Source organism: Maylandia zebra, linkage group LG19, assembly GCF_041146795.1.
Source record: "Maylandia zebra isolate NMK-2024a linkage group LG19, Mzebra_GT3a, whole genome shotgun sequence".
NCBI classification, from domain to species: domain Eukaryota; kingdom Metazoa; phylum Chordata; class Actinopteri; order Cichliformes; family Cichlidae; genus Maylandia; species Maylandia zebra.
The window spans coordinates 29,680,254-29,697,106 of record NC_135185.1 but is presented as its reverse complement, the minus strand read 5'-3'; the positions used below and the strand labels follow the sequence as shown (position 1 = coordinate 29,697,106).

The following is a 16,853-nucleotide window of genomic DNA, read 5'->3' as shown; positions in this document are numbered from 1 at the left end:
TGAAATATTTTAAAGGAATTTTACTTTAAGTTTCTTTGGAGGAAAAACCCCCTCATAATTCAAAGTCCACAAAGTGATCAGCACCGAGCACCACTGTGAACGCAGATTTATTGTAGTTATTCAGCAGCATAGTTAAGCAATATATGCCCATTTTACTTGTTTGTTTGTTTTTAAATTTAAACAAATAAGTCAAAGTCTGAAAGGTAAAAAAATAAATCATAAGTTACATCTTGATAAGATATATATATATCTATATATATAATAGTATATAGCACTGAATGTTTTCATGGAAAACTTTCAACATTTTAACAATGAGGTCAAACCACACTTGATGAGGTACGCAGGTACTTAGATGGATATGTAAAGACATTTACATCAATCAGTACACTACTGACACCAAAAAACACAAAACCATACTGTTACATTAAATTCCACGTTACAGCTTAGATCTAGTAACAGATCAGATATGAGCTTTGAAAATTATTTGGAATTTTTCAGCATGCGTTTAAAATCAAAACTTACTTCAGTCCTTCCGGTTAAATTAAAAGCCATGCTTTTAGCTACATCACTCTGTTGACTATGTATCTGAAGAGAGTTTATATGTTTGCTTAGTCATGTACAAGACTTTTCATGAATGTGTTCCTTGAAGCATTACAGCATACGTTGTTCATATCATTTCAACGTCGGGAACCTGCAAACAGAGAGACCAGAAAGAGATCAAACAGATCAGCGCCTCTTTGCATTTTATAAGGCTAGGAGAGTCGGAGAGTTGAGGATGTCGACAGAATCGCCCTTGCTTCCTCCACCTTTGTGGCTGTCTAGTCCCTCTGTGAGAGAGTCCAGCTCAGGGCACGCAAATGTGAACACAGACAGGTAGCTGCTGCAGGTAGGGGTGGAGGTGACCACGGGAGTGCTGAGAGGCTCCAGGTCGCTGGAAACCGACTTATACAGAGTCTCCCAGTCCGAGACCCCGAGAGAGCTACTCAGATCTATGTCTGGCACGGATCGAGCTGTCTCCATGGGAGTCTTCTCCTCCAGCGTGGGTAAAATATTGTCCAGTAGCCCCTCCTTAAGGTCCAGGGAGGGCTCGAGATCACAGATGTTGATTTCAGCACTTGCACACAGCAAAATATTCGAGTTCCCAGAGATGGCTGTGGACGGATCGCTGGGGTCGTCCATGTCTTGGAGTGATGGAGCTTCTTGCGTGCCATCCTCTGGAAGCCTGTCCTCGTCTGGACTGGGCGGTAGGCCTGGAGACCCTGTGGACTCTTGGAAAATGGATTCAAGCTCTTCTGACACCTGGCACACCGGCTTATGTGTAGCAAGAATAAATTCGAGCCGTTCTTTCTCTTTGATTAGGTTGGCTATTTCGGTCTCCAGGGCAGCCTTTTCCTCCTCCAGCTTGTCTGTCTCCTTTAAACAGATCGACACCAAAAAATCATCCATGTGGAAAATCAAACAAACAAACAAAAAGCAAAACACACCGCAGTAGGTGTAAATGACAGCTGAGCAAATTAATCACTGTTTACTTACAGCTTGCAGTGTATCTGTGAGCTCCCTCCTTCTGTTGCGACACTTTGCTGCAGCCATTTTATTCCTCTCCCTTCTTATCCTCTTCTTCTCCTCCTCCTCAGGAGACAGCTGGGATGTAAGGGAAATAATTCAGTCATTACCACGAAGAATCCAGCCATTTCTTCCCCTAATCCACAACACCCGCTCCCAGTTCGCCCTCTGAAGAGTGGCAAAAGCATGTTTCACTGCAATGCGTCTAAAAATAGACTATTGTTGCAGACTTGCTGTGACCTGAATATAAATTGACTGCCTAAGGAAGGCACACAGCCCGCACACGGCACCAGAGGAGCATGCACAATAGCTCGGCTGCACACAAGGAATTCAGATTGGCATATGCAAATTGACACTATTGACTGTTCTGTCCAATAGCAGGTAGACTTCATCGGAGCTAACCTACCTGCTCTGTTTTCCCCTTTCTGGCAGCATTTTTTCCCTTACTCCCGCCCGCTTTGGGTGTTGCCTGGTGAGAGCTTCGCGGTTCATTGGCTTGCTTGCTACCCAGAGACGGGGAGACAGATGTAATAATCGTAGGCTGGACCATCCACTGGAAATCTGGGGTAGAGGAAATTGCTGTAACCGTTGGAACAAATGGAGTGTCTTCAGTGCTCATGTCTTGGCAGACCTCCTGAAAAAGCAGAGATAGTACTGACAATGAGGACTACAGTTACATTTATTCATTTATACCAGAGGTTTCACGTGGCTCTGATTGTGATGCTGAAAATCAATAAAAGCCTCTTAATCATTTGTTTATAGTCTAAAACAGAGGACACCCTGCATGTGGTGTCTCTTCTTGAAATATACCCGACCAGAAATAGCCTTCTCCCAGATCAATATTTGACTTTATCATTGTTTCTGACGTCAACACTGACGCAGAGATGCTGTGGAGTCTCCTGAATGGATTTATTTTTCTCAATGAACCGCTGCATCGACACGCTTGCATTTTGGTCCCAGGACGTCGGAATCATAACAACCGACCTACAGGGCTATTTTGTCACATTTCCACATGCACAGATTTCCGATGTCTCACGTCTTATAGGCATATATGTATATATAAATATGATGCTTTAAAATTAACCGCATCCAGTTAATTTAAATCTTATCAATCAGTTCCCCCTCCCCCCCACCACAGAGATGAAAGCATTTGAGCATCCAGTCTGTGGCTCACTTTAAAAAAAGAAGAGAGAGAGAGAGAGAGAGAGAGAGAGAGAGAGAGAGAGAGAGAGAGAGAGAGAGAGAGAGAGAGAGAAAATGGTGATCTTTAATCTGTTTTAAACGGGGTGCCTCCTGGGTAGCGTGTTAAATAAATGATCAACAAAGCCATTCATACCTTTGCATTGCTCTCTGTGGAGGACGCTGGAGAGCTCGCCTCCTCTGGCGTCTTCTGGCAGAGTGTCCCGACAGGAGACTCTGCCCGGCAGGTGGGGGAGACTGAATCCATGTCAGGCGTCAGGTTGTTTTGATACATCACGAGGAGAAAAAAAAAGAAAAGAAAAAAAAAAGAAAGAAAAGCAAAATCACACACACGCACACACGAGTCCTGATTAATGACAAATATGACTGTGGCCTTCCGCTGGGGAAGAGCAGCTCGGGTCTTTTCTCCAGGTATAGTCTACCTGGTAACTGGACGACTAGAATGCAAGCCCCTCCTTTTATGCTCTGCTAGAATTTTATGAATGAACCAAGACTGTACCATCCGCGGAGGGGGGTCAGACTGACAGCCACATAGGCATATTTTGGAGTAAAAGGCCATCCTGTTGACATTTATCCACCATTATATGCACTCCATGAGCGATATCTGACACTTTATCCCTTTTGGTTTGTTTTTATTTACGCCAGTTAGGCACCGCAAGATGACCAGACCCCCCCTCCCCTCCCTCTCTCCCATTCACAAAAATGGCTATCGGCCTCTTATTAATGCAATATGGGATGAAAAACGCGAGTCTATTTATAAATATGCCTATGTAACCATTTCCTGGGCGATAAAAACTTAACGCCGTGCTGTATCAATTTAGTCAAAGGTTAAATAGAGCCGTGGTGGAAACGGCTCCTCTTCAATAAAACCTCATTTGATTCCAAGGTCAAGTGGACATGTTTTGCTCGACCATTTTAAAATACACACTGCAGCTCGCATTTATATTTAGCTCCATAATTTATCCGAATCCAAAAACCCATCTCATCTCCATTCGCCATTTCACATTGATAAAATGCGGACTATGCTGGGAGGTTTTAGCTGTGTGACAGGCATCTGTTGTCGAGCTCAGGCTTTTTTTCCCACCGATGATAAGAATCAGGGATTGTTCACAGACATAATGAAACGATGCTGAATTGTTTACTTGGGAGGGACATGTGGGGGCGGGCAAGTCACGTGGCATGACCCGGAACTGTGGGGGAAGAAGGGGTCTGCAACACAGCTGCTCAATACTCCAATCACAACAAAGGAGCAGCGCTGCGTCGATGCTGTGCGCCTACTGTACCCGACAGCGCTCTCGCTTCAAGTCTCTCTGCCGCCCAACTCTAGAACATGTCTGCAAGAATGTGCTGCTGCAAGGCGCGGAGGCCTGCAAAGACACCCAAAAGCTGCTATACATTTTAAGACAATTAAACATAGCTCTCCAATTATTATTAATTCACTTTGTACCCCTTTGCTCCAACTGGGAATTATTTAAATGGCACAGCCTACCAGAGTACGGTTACTGATTATGATCATCCCTTTATGACCACAGTGCACCATCTCCTGGTGGCTGATTCAAGCACGTTAATGCACCATGTCACAAAGTTTAAATCATATCAAACTGGTTTCTTGAACATGACACTCGTGTCCCCATACTCAAATGACCTGTGTAATGCTATCATATCACTATGGTCAACAATCTTGAATGTTTCCAGCACCTTGTTGAGTCTGCCAAAAAGAATTAATTATAAGAATTTCTTATAGTAATATCTATTATTTTAAATAAATCATATCTCAATGAGCTATCAGCAATTTTTTTGTGAAGTAACATAATAGGCAAAAAATGTTTGTGGGAACTGAAAACTCCCAGAATAAAGTTGTTAAACTGAACATGATGCGCATGTGGAAGCAAAGATGTGAAGGATTTTCATAGCACTGACATTTATAACATTATGAGCGCCACACGATAAAATCCAAACTACTACAGCTAACAAAACTTACTGTTACTCAAATCATGTTACATACGTTATACTTACAGTCCTTTTTATATGTGGCCAGAGAGGTTTGGATAGCTTCCCCCCCCCTCAACATATAAAGTAATTAATTGAAAACAGCATTTTATATTTAGTTGGATTATCTTTGTCTAATATTAAAATTAGTTTGATGATCTGAAACATTAAGTGTGATAAATATGCAAAAAACTAAGTAGTGTGTAAGAGGGCAAACAGGCTTTCACAGTGCTGTATATATCTTACTATGACTTTCTGTTGCTTTAGATTACAAGAAAAAAGCTTGAGCCATAGAATTTGGGCAAAGAAACAGGAATATCTGAACCATTTAATAAGTTATGAATCTTTTTTTTTTCTTCTTAGAAACAAAACAACACATTTAAAAACAAAATACACACCCTTAAGCATTCCCATATAGCTTCCATGCTTTATACATTCTTCTCAACTTTCGGAGATTGGGTTTCTGGACTTCCTGCAAGGACAACAATACTTAGTCATCATCACAATATTGCACTGGACATTTCCTTGAATCTGACTTTTAGTCCAGAGTTCAAATGTGCAATGTGTTCTGGTACCGTGTGGTCTTTGTCCAAATGAAGGACGTCTACGAGGGGAACAATAGATGGACGGCCATGAGCACACTGGAAGGGCAGCTGGCAGGCAGACAAGGATGCCACCAAGCTGTGGCATTCATCTCTACTTAGGGTGTCGTTGAATTTGATGGCACCTGTTCAATGCAAGCATGTATAAAAATAACAAGCATAAAGATTTCAGGCTCAGAATCACAGAAAAAATATATTCAAGGCCTGAGAGAAGCTGATTGTCTTTACCGTGGCATGCCAGTGAGGCGAGCACTTTCAGAACAGTGAGAGGCAAAGTTCCTCTCACTCTACCTGTTGAGCGGAGTAGCTGGGGAATGAAAAAAGACCAAACCAAACCAAATATATTACTCCAAAGCAAATAGTACATACCATTGTGCATCACAGAACTTTAGTACATAGGAAAACAGAAAAAAAACTAGCTTACCTCAATCTGCTCTTGAAGATACTCCTGTCAGATAAAATTAAGCGGTACATATCAGAGAACAGCTTTGTAAAAGCCTCACTTAGCAAAAACAGTGAAACAGTAAACAGTTTTACCTCAGCAATTGGCTTTATAACTGATGGTCTTCCTCGCCTCAGCTCATTACTCTCTTTTTCCATAAAACACAATGGCACTTTCCCAACAAACACTTTTAGATCTGCTGCCCGTGAAAAATGAACTTCCAGGCCCAAACTCCTTAGATGTGGCTGACAGGACCTGTAGGAAAATACAAGAACAGTCTATGAGTACTAACTAAATAACATCTGAACACAAACTCTATGTACTACTGCTAGTCTACAAAGCTTAAGCATGTGGTGCAAAAAATACAATAAAGTAGTATACTTGACCATTTATTAAATTGTATCTCTAGGCACTTTGTTTTTCAGAATGACAATGACTCCAAACACACTGCCAATACAGTAAAAACATGCCTGGATAGAAAAAAAATATATGCTGGAACACTATCATTCATGGACCGGCCTCCCTAGAGGACTACAACATTACTGAAGCAGTGTGGGACCATCTTGACAGAGAACAGAACAAAAGGCAGCCAACATCCAAAGAACGTCCTTCAATAAGTCTGGAAAATCCTTCCTGAAGACTACTTAAAGAAAGAAAAGCTTGCTTAAAAGACTTCAGGCCATTCTTAAGGATAAAAGTGGTCACCAAATATTATCACAACTTTACAAACTCTGTTTTTGCCTCATATACTCCATTTCCATGAACATTTTCAATAAACAACTGCACCCATTTCCCATTTTCCTAACAAAATATGAAGAAATGAGGGGTGTTGGAAGATATTTACTATATGTATTCTGTCTTTGCAGGCTTTCCCTCTTTGCTTGTTGCCCAATACACCCAATAGATTTCCATACCTAAGCAGCCTTATCTCCTCTTCTGTTAGACTGATCCCAAGAGGTGGCAAAATGGTTGAAGTACACAGGCATCTCTCTCCTGGGACATCTGGGTCATCTGCATATGAATCTGTGACAGCACAAACAGCTATGACTGCAGAATTACAATAAGCACCTATTAACAGCATTATCAGTGTTTCAATAACAAAACTAAACTACTGTTCACTTCTTCTTCTTTTTTTTACCTGCAATTAAATTTTCAAGTCGCACTCTTTCATGTGCAGCATGTTGATCTACCAGCACCAACAGGTTTCCTGTTTTGTAATTGAAAATGTACAAATAAATAAATAAACATGTCTCAAGAAAACAATAAATGACAAAGATTTAATGTTTCTAACTTCACCTTTAGTTTCAGTGTGTTCCACCAGCTCGTCATCCTTAGTACTAATAAGGCACGCAAGAAACTTTTTATCCACCTGATGAATAACCTATAGGAGAATTGCATCACAGCTTTATGACAGCGTTTTACTGAAATTTGTAAAACTGCTAATAAAAAGTGGTAACAGCTGAGAGATTAATTTGCCTTCATGGAGTGAATCATGGACTTAGAGAAGCGGTATGGAAAAAGGACGTTGTGGATCTTTACGGCCAGTCCGTCAGCTTGTCCACTGGAAATATCCACACCGACCTGTGGAGGGATGATGTAGTATCAAAAACAAAACCACCGAAGTGAAATCTGACTTTGTGTTTTGCTATGAGCCAATCAGTTCGAGTCATTACTAAATCGAGTTAATACAAAGTAAAAATGTGTTTTCATTACCATTGGAGGGCGGACAAACACGGGATTATTCCATTTTGAGTACAATGAAAAAAGCGAGTTTGAGCTTTCACCAACATCACCTGTAAAGACGAGATAATAAAAGGCTGCAAATTATCAACTGCATTTTGTACATTATCTGAGGTCATGACCTTACAGCCTACACGCTTATAAATCTGTGAGGTACCTCTACAATCAGGCCCTGATCTAATCACCCTTTCTGGTCTGGATTTAGGCAGGAATGGCAACACTAGATCCACCTGAAATGGGTAACACCTGTATTCCATCCCTACATGGACATGACGGCATGCATTAAAACAGTAAACAAATTATCTGTATTAATGTGCATATGTGCAATTTTGTGTGCTAACTTACCCATTTCAGAAATGACACTAACTGCTATATTGGTGACATCAGACGTGCAGCGCACTTGAGTTTCCTCCATAGCTGGGTCCTCATATTTGCTGAGCCCGGTCACTCTGTTCACATAAACCGTCTTTCCGACAGATGCGTCGTACTGCTGGAGCCAGTCGCTCGATGTGATAGCCTCTTCATTCATAGCAAGTTCAGGGTTTAAAATGCAACCTGAGGCTGGCCTCATATTGAACTCAGGGTCACAGGGAATCTCATTGCTATCTTGGTTACCGTCAATTCCAGTACTGACACAGATAGTATCCTTTGAGATGCTTCTGGAAAAATCCAATGATACCTCTGAATCATCTGTCCCATGTTGTTTCAAATGACGGAGTTTAGCTGCCAAAGATTTTTTACCTTGGTTCTGTGCTGATTCTGGTTTTATCTTAGTGAAAATAGAGAGAGTTGGCGGGCTTTGGAGGCTGTTCTTTGCCTCATCTTTGTCCTGCATCTCATCTTCTTGTTGAACTTCCTGGAAAATTGATGTATTCAAAACAACGCGGTCTGTCTGAGGAGTGTCGTTCTTCAAATGAGCCTTGGGTAACTGTGATTCGAGTTCACCAGATTTAACACACGTTCGTCGAAACTTGTCAAGAGATCCAGACAATTTATGGCATGAAATTATCTTGGAAATCTTTGAGGGGACAACAGAGGAAGAGTCTCTGTATTGTTTCTGAGAAGATCTGCTTGTGTCTAGTGAGATTTTGCGTTTCGCAACAGATGCTTTTTCTTCAGATTTTACTGTTAAACTTTCCTCCTGAAATACTGGCCTATTGTTTTGCAAAAGGTCCCAACTCTGCAGACGCTCTTGAATATATTGATCAGACAATCTGATCTTTCTCTTACTTACTAAAGTCTGTGCATGGCAGCTTGTATCCTGACAGTCAGGTACTATTCTCTCAGTGTAGTTTAAAGCAGGCTGGGCTTGTTGAATGAAGCTGTCATCTCCTTCTTTTAAAAGTAGCTCTCTTGAAATATGCAAAATATTAGAACCTTCCCCAGCTTCACTATATGCGGGCTCCACTTCTTTATTAATTTTATAAGATAAAGGTTCCACTGTAGCCAGATCAGACATCAGCTCATCGCTACATGCATTGTTTAAACATTTTTCACTGTGTACATTTTGCAACTCATTTGTACTTATCTTTTGCTGGCCTGGTTGTTCACTTTTATCCGATCTAGCCTCCAGGCAAACACCATCTTTAGAAACACTGTCACCTGTGTGATTACGATGAACAGATTCAGATGCCAGTCTCGTGCCAACGCTACAGTCCATTGTAGAAATAGTGGTAGCTGTTTGGCCACCTTTGTCACCATTCTCTTCTGGTTCTGTTTTGCCAGTTCCAAACACTCTTGGAGATGCATAGTCCAAGTCGTCTTGAGTAATGACAGCCACCAAGTTATCCCTCCTCAGGAAAGCTTTCACTGCTTCTTCAACACAGAGCAAAATGCCATCCCAGTCTTTGAACTCTATTAGAGTTTTGGCAGGCTCGAGGGAAATGTCATACTCCGAGTAAGAGCATTTAATATTGATGATATACACTCCATACAGATCTTGGCTTCGCTTGTGCTTTGGACTTCTGATGACAGACTGCCCATCCGGACTGTCATTCTTCTGGTTCGAACTGGTCAGTCGGCGCAGGAGAACATTCAGCAGCTTGTGAATACGTGTTTTCAACAGCAGTCTTTCATTCACATACAGGAACTGTAAGCTGTTGTTGTAGTGGCCCTCTCTGCCAATGTAACCCATCACTTCAAACTGTTTGTATGTGTGGCTGATTTCTCCCAGCTTCTCTGCTCGCCCGAGATTATGTATCTGAACAAACCTGTGATAAGTGTTTCTTGCTTTCGGGAGCTGCACCATCATGGCTCCTGTGCAGTCATTCTTCAGGGTGAAGGAAACAGAGGGGTGCATCAGGGAAATAGCTTCCACTCTGTGCCTGATCCTCTCACCCTCCAGGACGGCATCAACCCTCTTCCTTCGGACAGGCATGTTGTGGAAGAAGTTACAAATGATGACAGTTGTGCCCGCTGAGGGTCGAGCAGCCTCTGCTTCAAAGACCTCCAAGCCCTTCCCCTCCTTGAATATTTTAACGTGTGTTTTTACAGATGATCTGGTCCGGGAGGAGATTTCAACAAGTGTGGCTAAAGAAACTAAACTCGCCAAGGCTTCCCCTCTGAAACCATACCACCTGAGGTTGTCCAGGTCCGCCACAGAAGTGCATTTACTTGTGTGGTATCTATTCCCAACACAGGCCATGTCCTCGGCGCTCATCCCAGCACCGTTATCGATCACCTGAATTTTAAATGCCTCCATGTCCATTCGGACTCCCACACAGGTCGCCCCGGCATCGATGCTGTTTAAAATCAGCTCCTCCACACACTGCTGAAGCGAGGGGATAGCGACACCGGAGCGAAGCTTCCCCTGAACCTCTTTGGGTAAACACTTAATCATAATGGGAATTAAATTCAGTTCTCTTTGTATCTGTGGTCTATCACCTGTACCGGCGACCGCAAAGTAAGAAGTTAGTTAACCGTTGCTAAGTAGTTAATGCTAGCTAATTCCAAAGGGGACTTTTTGACATTTTGAAGTAAAACCTCTTTCATATTTCATTAAATATGATAAAATATTTAGCATAATAAAACCATGCCCTCAAATACCTCAGCTGTTGTGTACAGTCAACGTGAAACAAAAACACAGGCCAAAACCGCTTAAAACTGGCTAATATTATAATACTGCCACCTTCTGGTGTGGTTGAATTTACTGCTGCGTTCGCGTCGACTCGGAAACTTCTATGCGTATGACTTAATGACTTCAGCTATATACAATGCTAATATTAATGTCTACAGTTTGTCATAGTCACCCCTTTCGATTGCTTACACTTGCGTCTTTGTAGCTGGGAATTCGGAGCTTTACTGGAAAATTTCGATGACCGCGTTGACTTGAATGTGCCATGTTTACCAGACATCTTCTTTCGTAAGTTAGCCTGCTTTTACTGCATACCGCCACCTCCTGTACGGAGTGTGCTGTTCAATGTGCTTATACACCCAGTCAGTTTTCCTTTCTGCAGTTAAGAAGTCAACAAAACAATTTCAGTCACATCTCCCTCAGTTAGCTTGCCCACTGTATACCTCGATATGGATAAAACTCAAGCAAACTCAAGAGTGGCCAGGCCTGCAACATCATCCTAACATGTCTCGATACATCAAGTTACAGTGGAAAAACACATTTTATTAATAACTTTAAATGCCCCGTTTGTGTACAAGTGTGCCAGTAAGTCTGCACAGACACATCAGATACACCTGTGTTTTTCATACCAACATGAAGTCAAATTATTTGCTGACCTACCCACTTTATTGGCATGTGTGGCGTTTACCTGTTATCTTAAACCAGAAGACCCAACAATATCAGGGTGTTTGTCCTTGGAATAACTGAGCTTGTATCAGTATCTTGATAATTTAGCAAAATAGTTTATGTTACCTTATGCGTAAATAGTCTTTAAGAGCTTTTGATGAACCCTGAAAAGGTGTTATTATTACAGCTTTCTTTTGAAAACAGGCAAGCACACACATGTGCCTGTTTGCATGACCATGAGAACAAATATAATTTTGTTAAAGGCTTCTAAACAATAAAAAAAATTTGAACAATGTAGCCACCTCCGCTAACCACTTTAAATGCAGAGTATAGGTCCTTCACAACCAGGCATGTTAAAGCTGACTGAGTTGAATATTCCTTCACTGCTGTTATTGCAATAAAATCAGACAATGTGAGTCCCAATGAAGGAAGTTCCCATTTATTAATGTTGTTACATATTCCGTGAACATTTAGGAGATCAAACGAATGCAGTACACCTCTTCCTCCCATTCAGTTTAAATGTTAAATTCCAACCAGTAAAAACAAAAAAGACTAAATAAATAAAACATCTGCATAAGTTAATATTAAAGGCACAGTTATTTTACTACGTTGAAAGATGAATGTTCTAGGCTGTCAACTTCTTTCTCATTCTTGAACTCTGCCTTGGTTATTTGTGACTTGGGGCTCCCAGTGGATCTCAGCCATTCTTGCATTTCCTTCACCTTTTTGCGTGGGCCTTGTAGCTGCCCTTGCACTGTTCCTGCTGGTGTGTTTTGGACCCAGCCAACAAGGCCAAGTTTCTTCCCTTCTGCCTGAAAGAAAAAAAAAAAAAAGCAAAAGGGATTATTATTATTATTATTGAGATCGTGGAGGGCAAAAGAGATGTCATAATAGTAAGAAAATGGTAATCATAGGAATACAGGGACAATGTCAAACTCACCTGCGTGTATTTCCGAAAAAATACACCTTGCACTCTGCCAAAAATCTCATAATCCACTGAAATTAGGTCTTCATCGGCCATAACGGATCTTAAAAAAAAAGAAAAAAAAGGCAGTCCTTTAATGCTTAAAGGTGATTTGTAATCACAGGTGACTGAAGCTATGCCAACATAAATAATACATAGCGCACCTAGCTTAGTATTACTGCTACTTTACTGCGCAAAAACTCGCTATCATTTAATTTACCTGAATTTTATCCAGAAGCCGTGAAACACCGACCCAGTTCCGAATTACAGCAAATTCAAAACATACGAGACGCCACTTCTTCTTCCTCTTCTTCTTTGAGTTCCTAATTGCATTATCGCCACCTACTGGGCTGGAACAGAGGATTACAGGAAGTGGTGTTTGTTTACCGGACCAATCAGAAAACAACCGAGAAGCTTTGTATCTAGGCAACAAATGTAAACGCTGGAAGGACAGGATTTTTAAGGAAAATATACATCGGTATGCTGGTAAGTAGATAGCAGATTATATTTATGAGAGTTTTCTGAAACTGGATTCTATTTTTTATCTAATAAATGTTATTGCAGACAAAGACATGAACATATCGGTATTTTTTGAATTATTAGTCGAGCGCACATTTATGGTCTTTGTTGTTAAAAAGTTAACAAAACCTATCTTGTGCCGTTAAAAACACTTTAATAAAAATAAATAAATAAACATGCTTGTCTCTTTCTGAAGCATTTGACCATCTCACCATGCGCCAAATTAAGCCTAAATATCTGTTGATAAACTGAACTGTAACACAGATATTTTTAAAGCAGTGCGTTAATTACCTTTGTACTTGAGTTTTTTTCCCCCTGCATTTATAGCCTGTTTTACAAGCATGGATTAAACCTAGTCCTAGACTAAAAGAAACATTTAATAAAGGTGATGGCAGAAACATTTCTTTAGAGCTGCTGAAATTTTGGGAGAGGCTGGCCGTCATCCCATTCTTCACTCGTTTAAGATTTCATTTGGTGAAAGGTCCAAGCTGCAGGCAGACCAGTTTGGCAGCTCGTGGATGCAGTACTGCTGTACTAGATGCAGTATGTGGTTTAGCATCATCTTTTGGAAATATGCAAGGCCTTCCTTCCAAAAGAACCACATGGAGAAGCATACATTGCTATAAAGCCTGTATGTACCTTTCAGGGTTGAGCATGGAGCCTTTTCAAATGTGCAAGCTGCCAATTGCATAGGCATAAATGTACCCCCATGCCCTCAGAGCTGAAAGCTTTTAAAATTTGGAATTGATAACAAGCGTAATGGTCCCTCTATTTTTTCCCCAGATTTCCCCCAAATTCTCTGCATCTTTTGATGATAATATGTACTGTATATGATATGATATTGAAAGGTTTCAAATGCAGACACAGTTTCTTTCCAGATTGGTGAACCTCTGCCCACCGCTACTTCTGAGAAAGCCTGCCTCTCTAAAATCTTTTTATACCCAGTGGTGTTACTGAGCTTTTGCAGATAAATCTAATGAACTAAAAAATGTTTTTCAAGAATTTCTTTTTTACTTACTTTTCCGACTTTTTGTTGCCTCATCCCAACTTTTTCAGAAATGCGAAAATATTTTTTTATGAAACAGTAAAACTGCTATTTGATAACATTATCTCAGTTCAAACATGTCATATGCTTTCTATGATCTGTTGTGACTAAAATGTGGGTTTATGAGATTTTCAGATAATTACTACATCCTGTTTTTAAATAAGCTTTTATACATCAACTTTTTTGGAATTGGGGCAGTGATATTGTACAAGCCTTACCCTTTCCCTTTTCTGCTTGCTTTTTGCACAGAAATTATACAATAAAAGGACCCCATATAGTGGATTCAGGTATCTTTGAATCTGTGGAACAACAGCTTATGATCTGTAACAACAGATGAAGTCATGAACACACATAGAAGAAGAGACACTCCTCAGGGGCACCACAACTTTGCAGGGGAAAGATGTGGCGTGCCTAATAGGAAAGCAGATGCAGTAAATCATCCATTTCCAAACAAGCCTGTGAGCCATAGAAGACCTAGCAGGCCTCAGGTTTCACTCGATTTGGATGATTTTGAAAACATCACAGTTTCTACTCAACCAGTAGCCCCTTTGTTACCCCAGGAGCATCATTCACATGACATCACAGAGACCACCGTAGCCTCACTGTCAGACAGACTGCCCAGTGAAGAGCTGCAGATGACCAAAGCAATCCATGCAAAACAGCTCATGCTGCAGGAGAAGCTCTTGAAAGTTGAATTAAAAATAAGACGAAAGCTCCAGAGGGCCAGCGCTGACTATGCTGGAGGTAATGAGAAAACGAGTAGGGAGGAGGGACACAACAGAGGACGAGCTCAGGTGCGAGAAGCTCAAACTAATACCAGAATGTCTGAGCTCCAGTTTAGAGAGCTAGCACGAGGCACAGATAAAGTGATGGAGGACAGAAGGTATGATGATTTTAAGCAAGTTAGGCTCAAACAAGATCAGAGGACTGAGGACAGAATGAGGACTACAAAGGAAGAACAGCAGGACGATTCAGAAACTATTCAGCCTAACAGGAAAGGAAATAAAGGCACTTATAAGGTCATATCCAGCAAACAAGAAGTGAGTGGAGAACTGAACAAATCAAGATGGCACAATGTGAAAGAGCATACCAGAGGAAAACGAGGAGATGGGACAGATTGTGGTACTGGTGGAGAAATAGAAAAAATAAAGTACAGTGATGTGCCTCAGGTGAATCTGCAGAAAACTCCTTATACAGGAAACCACAGAGGGGCAGGAGGAAATCAGCTCTGGGATTCGACTCTTCCATCTAGACCTTCACAATGGAGTGGACCACAACAGGGAGAGCTCGTGCTCATGGAGAGCACAGAAGTCAGCCTCCAGCTTTTTCCTTGCAAAGTCTGCAACAGAAAGTTTGCGAGTGAAAGATTAGAGAAGCACGTCCGAATATGTGAGAAGGTGAATTTTTCATGCCGGCAAGTCTTCAACTCGTACGCTAACAGGACCAAAGGATCCCAGATAGAGCAGTTCCTGAAAACACACTAGAAACAACAGTCCAGAGGTAAGACACTAACATGATCACTCACCGAACACTTTGTCAGCTACACTGCTCAGCTGCTCATTAATGCAAATATATGATCAGCCAGTCATGATGGCAGCAGCTCATGGGCAGGAAAACCTGTAGATGTTCAAACTGAGCATCAGATTTGGGAACGTGGGTGGTCTGAGTATTTTAGAAACTGCTGGTCTGCTGGGATATGCAATCTTTAAGGTTTACAGAGAATAGTGATAAAACCTGAGCGGCAGTTGTTGATGCTAAAGCTCAAGGAACAAGCCAGACTGCCTCAAGCTGACAGGAAGGTAACAGTTACTCAAAAATCTGCTTGTTACCACCAAGGTATGCAGAAGAGCCTCTGAAAACGATAAGCCTTGAGGCAGATGGGCTAAAGAAAACCACATCCTGTGCCACTCGTGTCTGCTAAGAACAGGAAACTGAGGCTACAAATTGCACAGTCACCGAAATTTGACAATAATTTATCTAAAAAAAAGAAAACATGCAAAATCAGTCAATTTATATTGTTACATTCACTTGGTAGGGTCAGGATTTTGCATCAACAAAAGGAAAAAAAATCTTGGCACACTTTGGGCCTCTTTGTACCAACTATCATTAAAATGCCACAGCCTGTCTGAATATTGTTGCTAACTGTGTCCATCCCTTTATGACTACAGTGTACCCACATTTTCTGATGGCTATTTGCAGCAGGATAATGCACCATGTTCTGTGTGATGCTATCATGTTAACATGGACCAAATATGCTCCTAGCACCTTGTTAAATCCATGCAATGAAGACTTAAGGCAGTTCTGTTGGCAAAAAAGGGGGGTTCAACATGGTAGTAGTCAGGTATAACTAAGGTATAACGAAGTTTAAGTCGTTTTCTTTTTTCAGCTGCTCCCTTTAGGGGTCACCACAGCAGATTATCTGTCTCCATTTCACCCTATCTCTAGCATCTACAGCATCCTCTATCACACCAACCCTCTGCATGTCCTCCTTCACTCTATACATGAACATCCTCTGTGGTGTTCTTCTTTTCCCTTCTATTCAACATCCTTTTTTCAGTATATCCAATTTTCTTTCTGCACATGTCCAAACCATCTCAGTCTTTCTTCTCTAACTTTGTCTCCAAACTACTAAACCTAAGCTCTCCCCCTCGATATACTCATGACTTGTTATGAGTACTGGATTTTATTTTGAACTGTATTTGTTTTTGTCCAGGTTTTAAATAAAAAGAACAGATCACAAAACTGCCAGGGAAACCTAAGCAGTCTGCCTCAGGCTCGTCTCCAAGCTGGCACATCGCAGCCAAAACGGATCAAGAAATCCTCCCCTGACAGCGAGCCTGAGATCTGTGAGCGTCAGCACATCAAAAGTCACCTTGTTATGATGATGGTGTCACTTATTAGATCGGCCACTTTGGAGAATTTATTCATCTGCTGCCATTTCAATATTTCCCTCATTATTGTCTAATATAATTCATGTTCTTAAAGCAGAAATGTTGACATCAATAAATAGTAACACAATAAAGTGTGGTAACTGCTGACTGTACACTCAG

General features: G+C 41.2%; 3 protein-coding genes and 1 non-coding gene across 5 annotated transcripts; 1 reads left to right on the top strand and 3 right to left on the bottom strand.

Moving 5' to 3' along the window:
• Positions 1 to 91: 91 nt before the first annotated feature.
• fosaa (v-fos FBJ murine osteosarcoma viral oncogene homolog Aa) lies at positions 92 to 3,377 on the bottom strand. The gene is made up of 4 exons (XM_004540680.5): positions 2,900 to 3,377; positions 1,970 to 2,197; positions 1,534 to 1,641; positions 92 to 1,413 (listed from the first exon to the last, which is right to left on the bottom strand). Exons 1-4 carry the CDS (start codon positions 3,035 to 3,037, stop codon positions 745 to 747), a joined length of 1,143 nt encoding a protein of 380 aa, XP_004540737.1. The 5' UTR covers positions 3,038 to 3,377; the 3' UTR covers positions 92 to 744.
• A 1,206-nt stretch (positions 3,378 to 4,583) lies between these two features.
• Positions 4,584 to 10,714, bottom strand: mlh3 (mutL homolog 3 (E. coli)). 2 transcript variants are annotated; one of them, XM_004540682.5, is made up of 12 exons: positions 7,882 to 10,714; positions 7,694 to 7,795; positions 7,510 to 7,589; positions 7,273 to 7,377; positions 7,093 to 7,177; positions 6,935 to 7,003; positions 6,711 to 6,819; positions 5,892 to 6,051; positions 5,779 to 5,802; positions 5,583 to 5,661; positions 5,328 to 5,479; positions 4,584 to 5,224 (listed from the first exon to the last, which is right to left on the bottom strand). In XM_004540682.5, the coding sequence occupies exons 1-12, from the start codon at positions 10,373 to 10,375 to the stop codon at positions 5,153 to 5,155; spliced, it is 3,531 nt and encodes a 1,176-aa protein (XP_004540739.2). In that variant the 5' UTR covers positions 10,376 to 10,714; the 3' UTR covers positions 4,584 to 5,152. The 2 variants fall into 2 exon arrangements, with proteins under 2 accessions (XP_004540739.2, XP_004540741.2); XM_004540684.5 differs by lacking the exon at positions 7,694 to 7,795 and having other exon boundaries at positions 4,585 to 5,224.
• Positions 10,715 to 11,698: 984 nt separating this feature from the next.
• acyp1 (acylphosphatase 1, erythrocyte (common) type) lies at positions 11,699 to 12,600 on the bottom strand. Its single transcript, XM_004540685.5, has 3 exons — positions 12,460 to 12,600; positions 12,216 to 12,303; positions 11,699 to 12,087 (listed from the first exon to the last, which is right to left on the bottom strand). Exons 2-3 carry the CDS (start codon positions 12,294 to 12,296, stop codon positions 11,872 to 11,874), a joined length of 297 nt encoding a protein of 98 aa, XP_004540742.1. The 5' UTR covers positions 12,297 to 12,303; positions 12,460 to 12,600; the 3' UTR covers positions 11,699 to 11,871.
• Positions 12,601 to 12,605: 5 nt separating this feature from the next.
• Positions 12,606 to 16,850, top strand: LOC101468526 (uncharacterized). Its single transcript, XR_013094618.1, has 3 exons — positions 12,606 to 12,725; positions 14,053 to 15,303; positions 16,517 to 16,850. It is a non-coding gene; the product is annotated as an uncharacterized LOC101468526 (transcript).
• Positions 16,851 to 16,853: the final 3 nt, after the last annotated feature.

Excerpts from the sequence above, each read along its gene's own strand:
- fosaa (XM_004540680.5), bottom strand. The coding sequence starts at position 3,037 with ATGTATCAAAACAACCTGACGCCTGACATGGATTCAGTCTCCCCCACC. Across the intron at positions 1,642-1,969 it reads GAAAGGGGAAAACAGAGCAG|CTGTCTCCTGAGGAGGAGGA; the intron begins GTAGGTTAGCTC and ends CTTACATCCCAG. Across the intron at positions 1,414-1,533 it reads TCACAGATACACTGCAAGCT|GAGACAGACAAGCTGGAGGA; the intron begins GTAAGTAAACAG and ends ATCTGTTTAAAG.
- mlh3 (XM_004540682.5), bottom strand. The coding sequence starts at position 10,375 with ATGATTAAGTGTTTACCCAAAGAGGTTCAGGGGAAGCTTCGCTCCGGT. Across the intron at positions 7,796-7,881 it reads TAGTGTCATTTCTGAAATGG|GGATGGAATACAGGTGTTAC; the intron begins GTAAGTTAGCAC and ends ATGTCCATGTAG. Across the intron at positions 6,820-6,934 it reads ACTTGAAAATTTAATTGCAG|ATTCATATGCAGATGACCCA; the intron begins GTAAAAAAAAGA and ends GTGCTGTCACAG.
- acyp1 (XM_004540685.5), bottom strand. The coding sequence starts at position 12,296 with ATGGCCGATGAAGACCTAATTTCAGTGGATTATGAGATTTTTGGCAGA. Across the intron at positions 12,088-12,215 it reads TTTTTCGGAAATACACGCAG|GCAGAAGGGAAGAAACTTGG; the intron begins GTGAGTTTGACA and ends TTTTTCTTTCAG.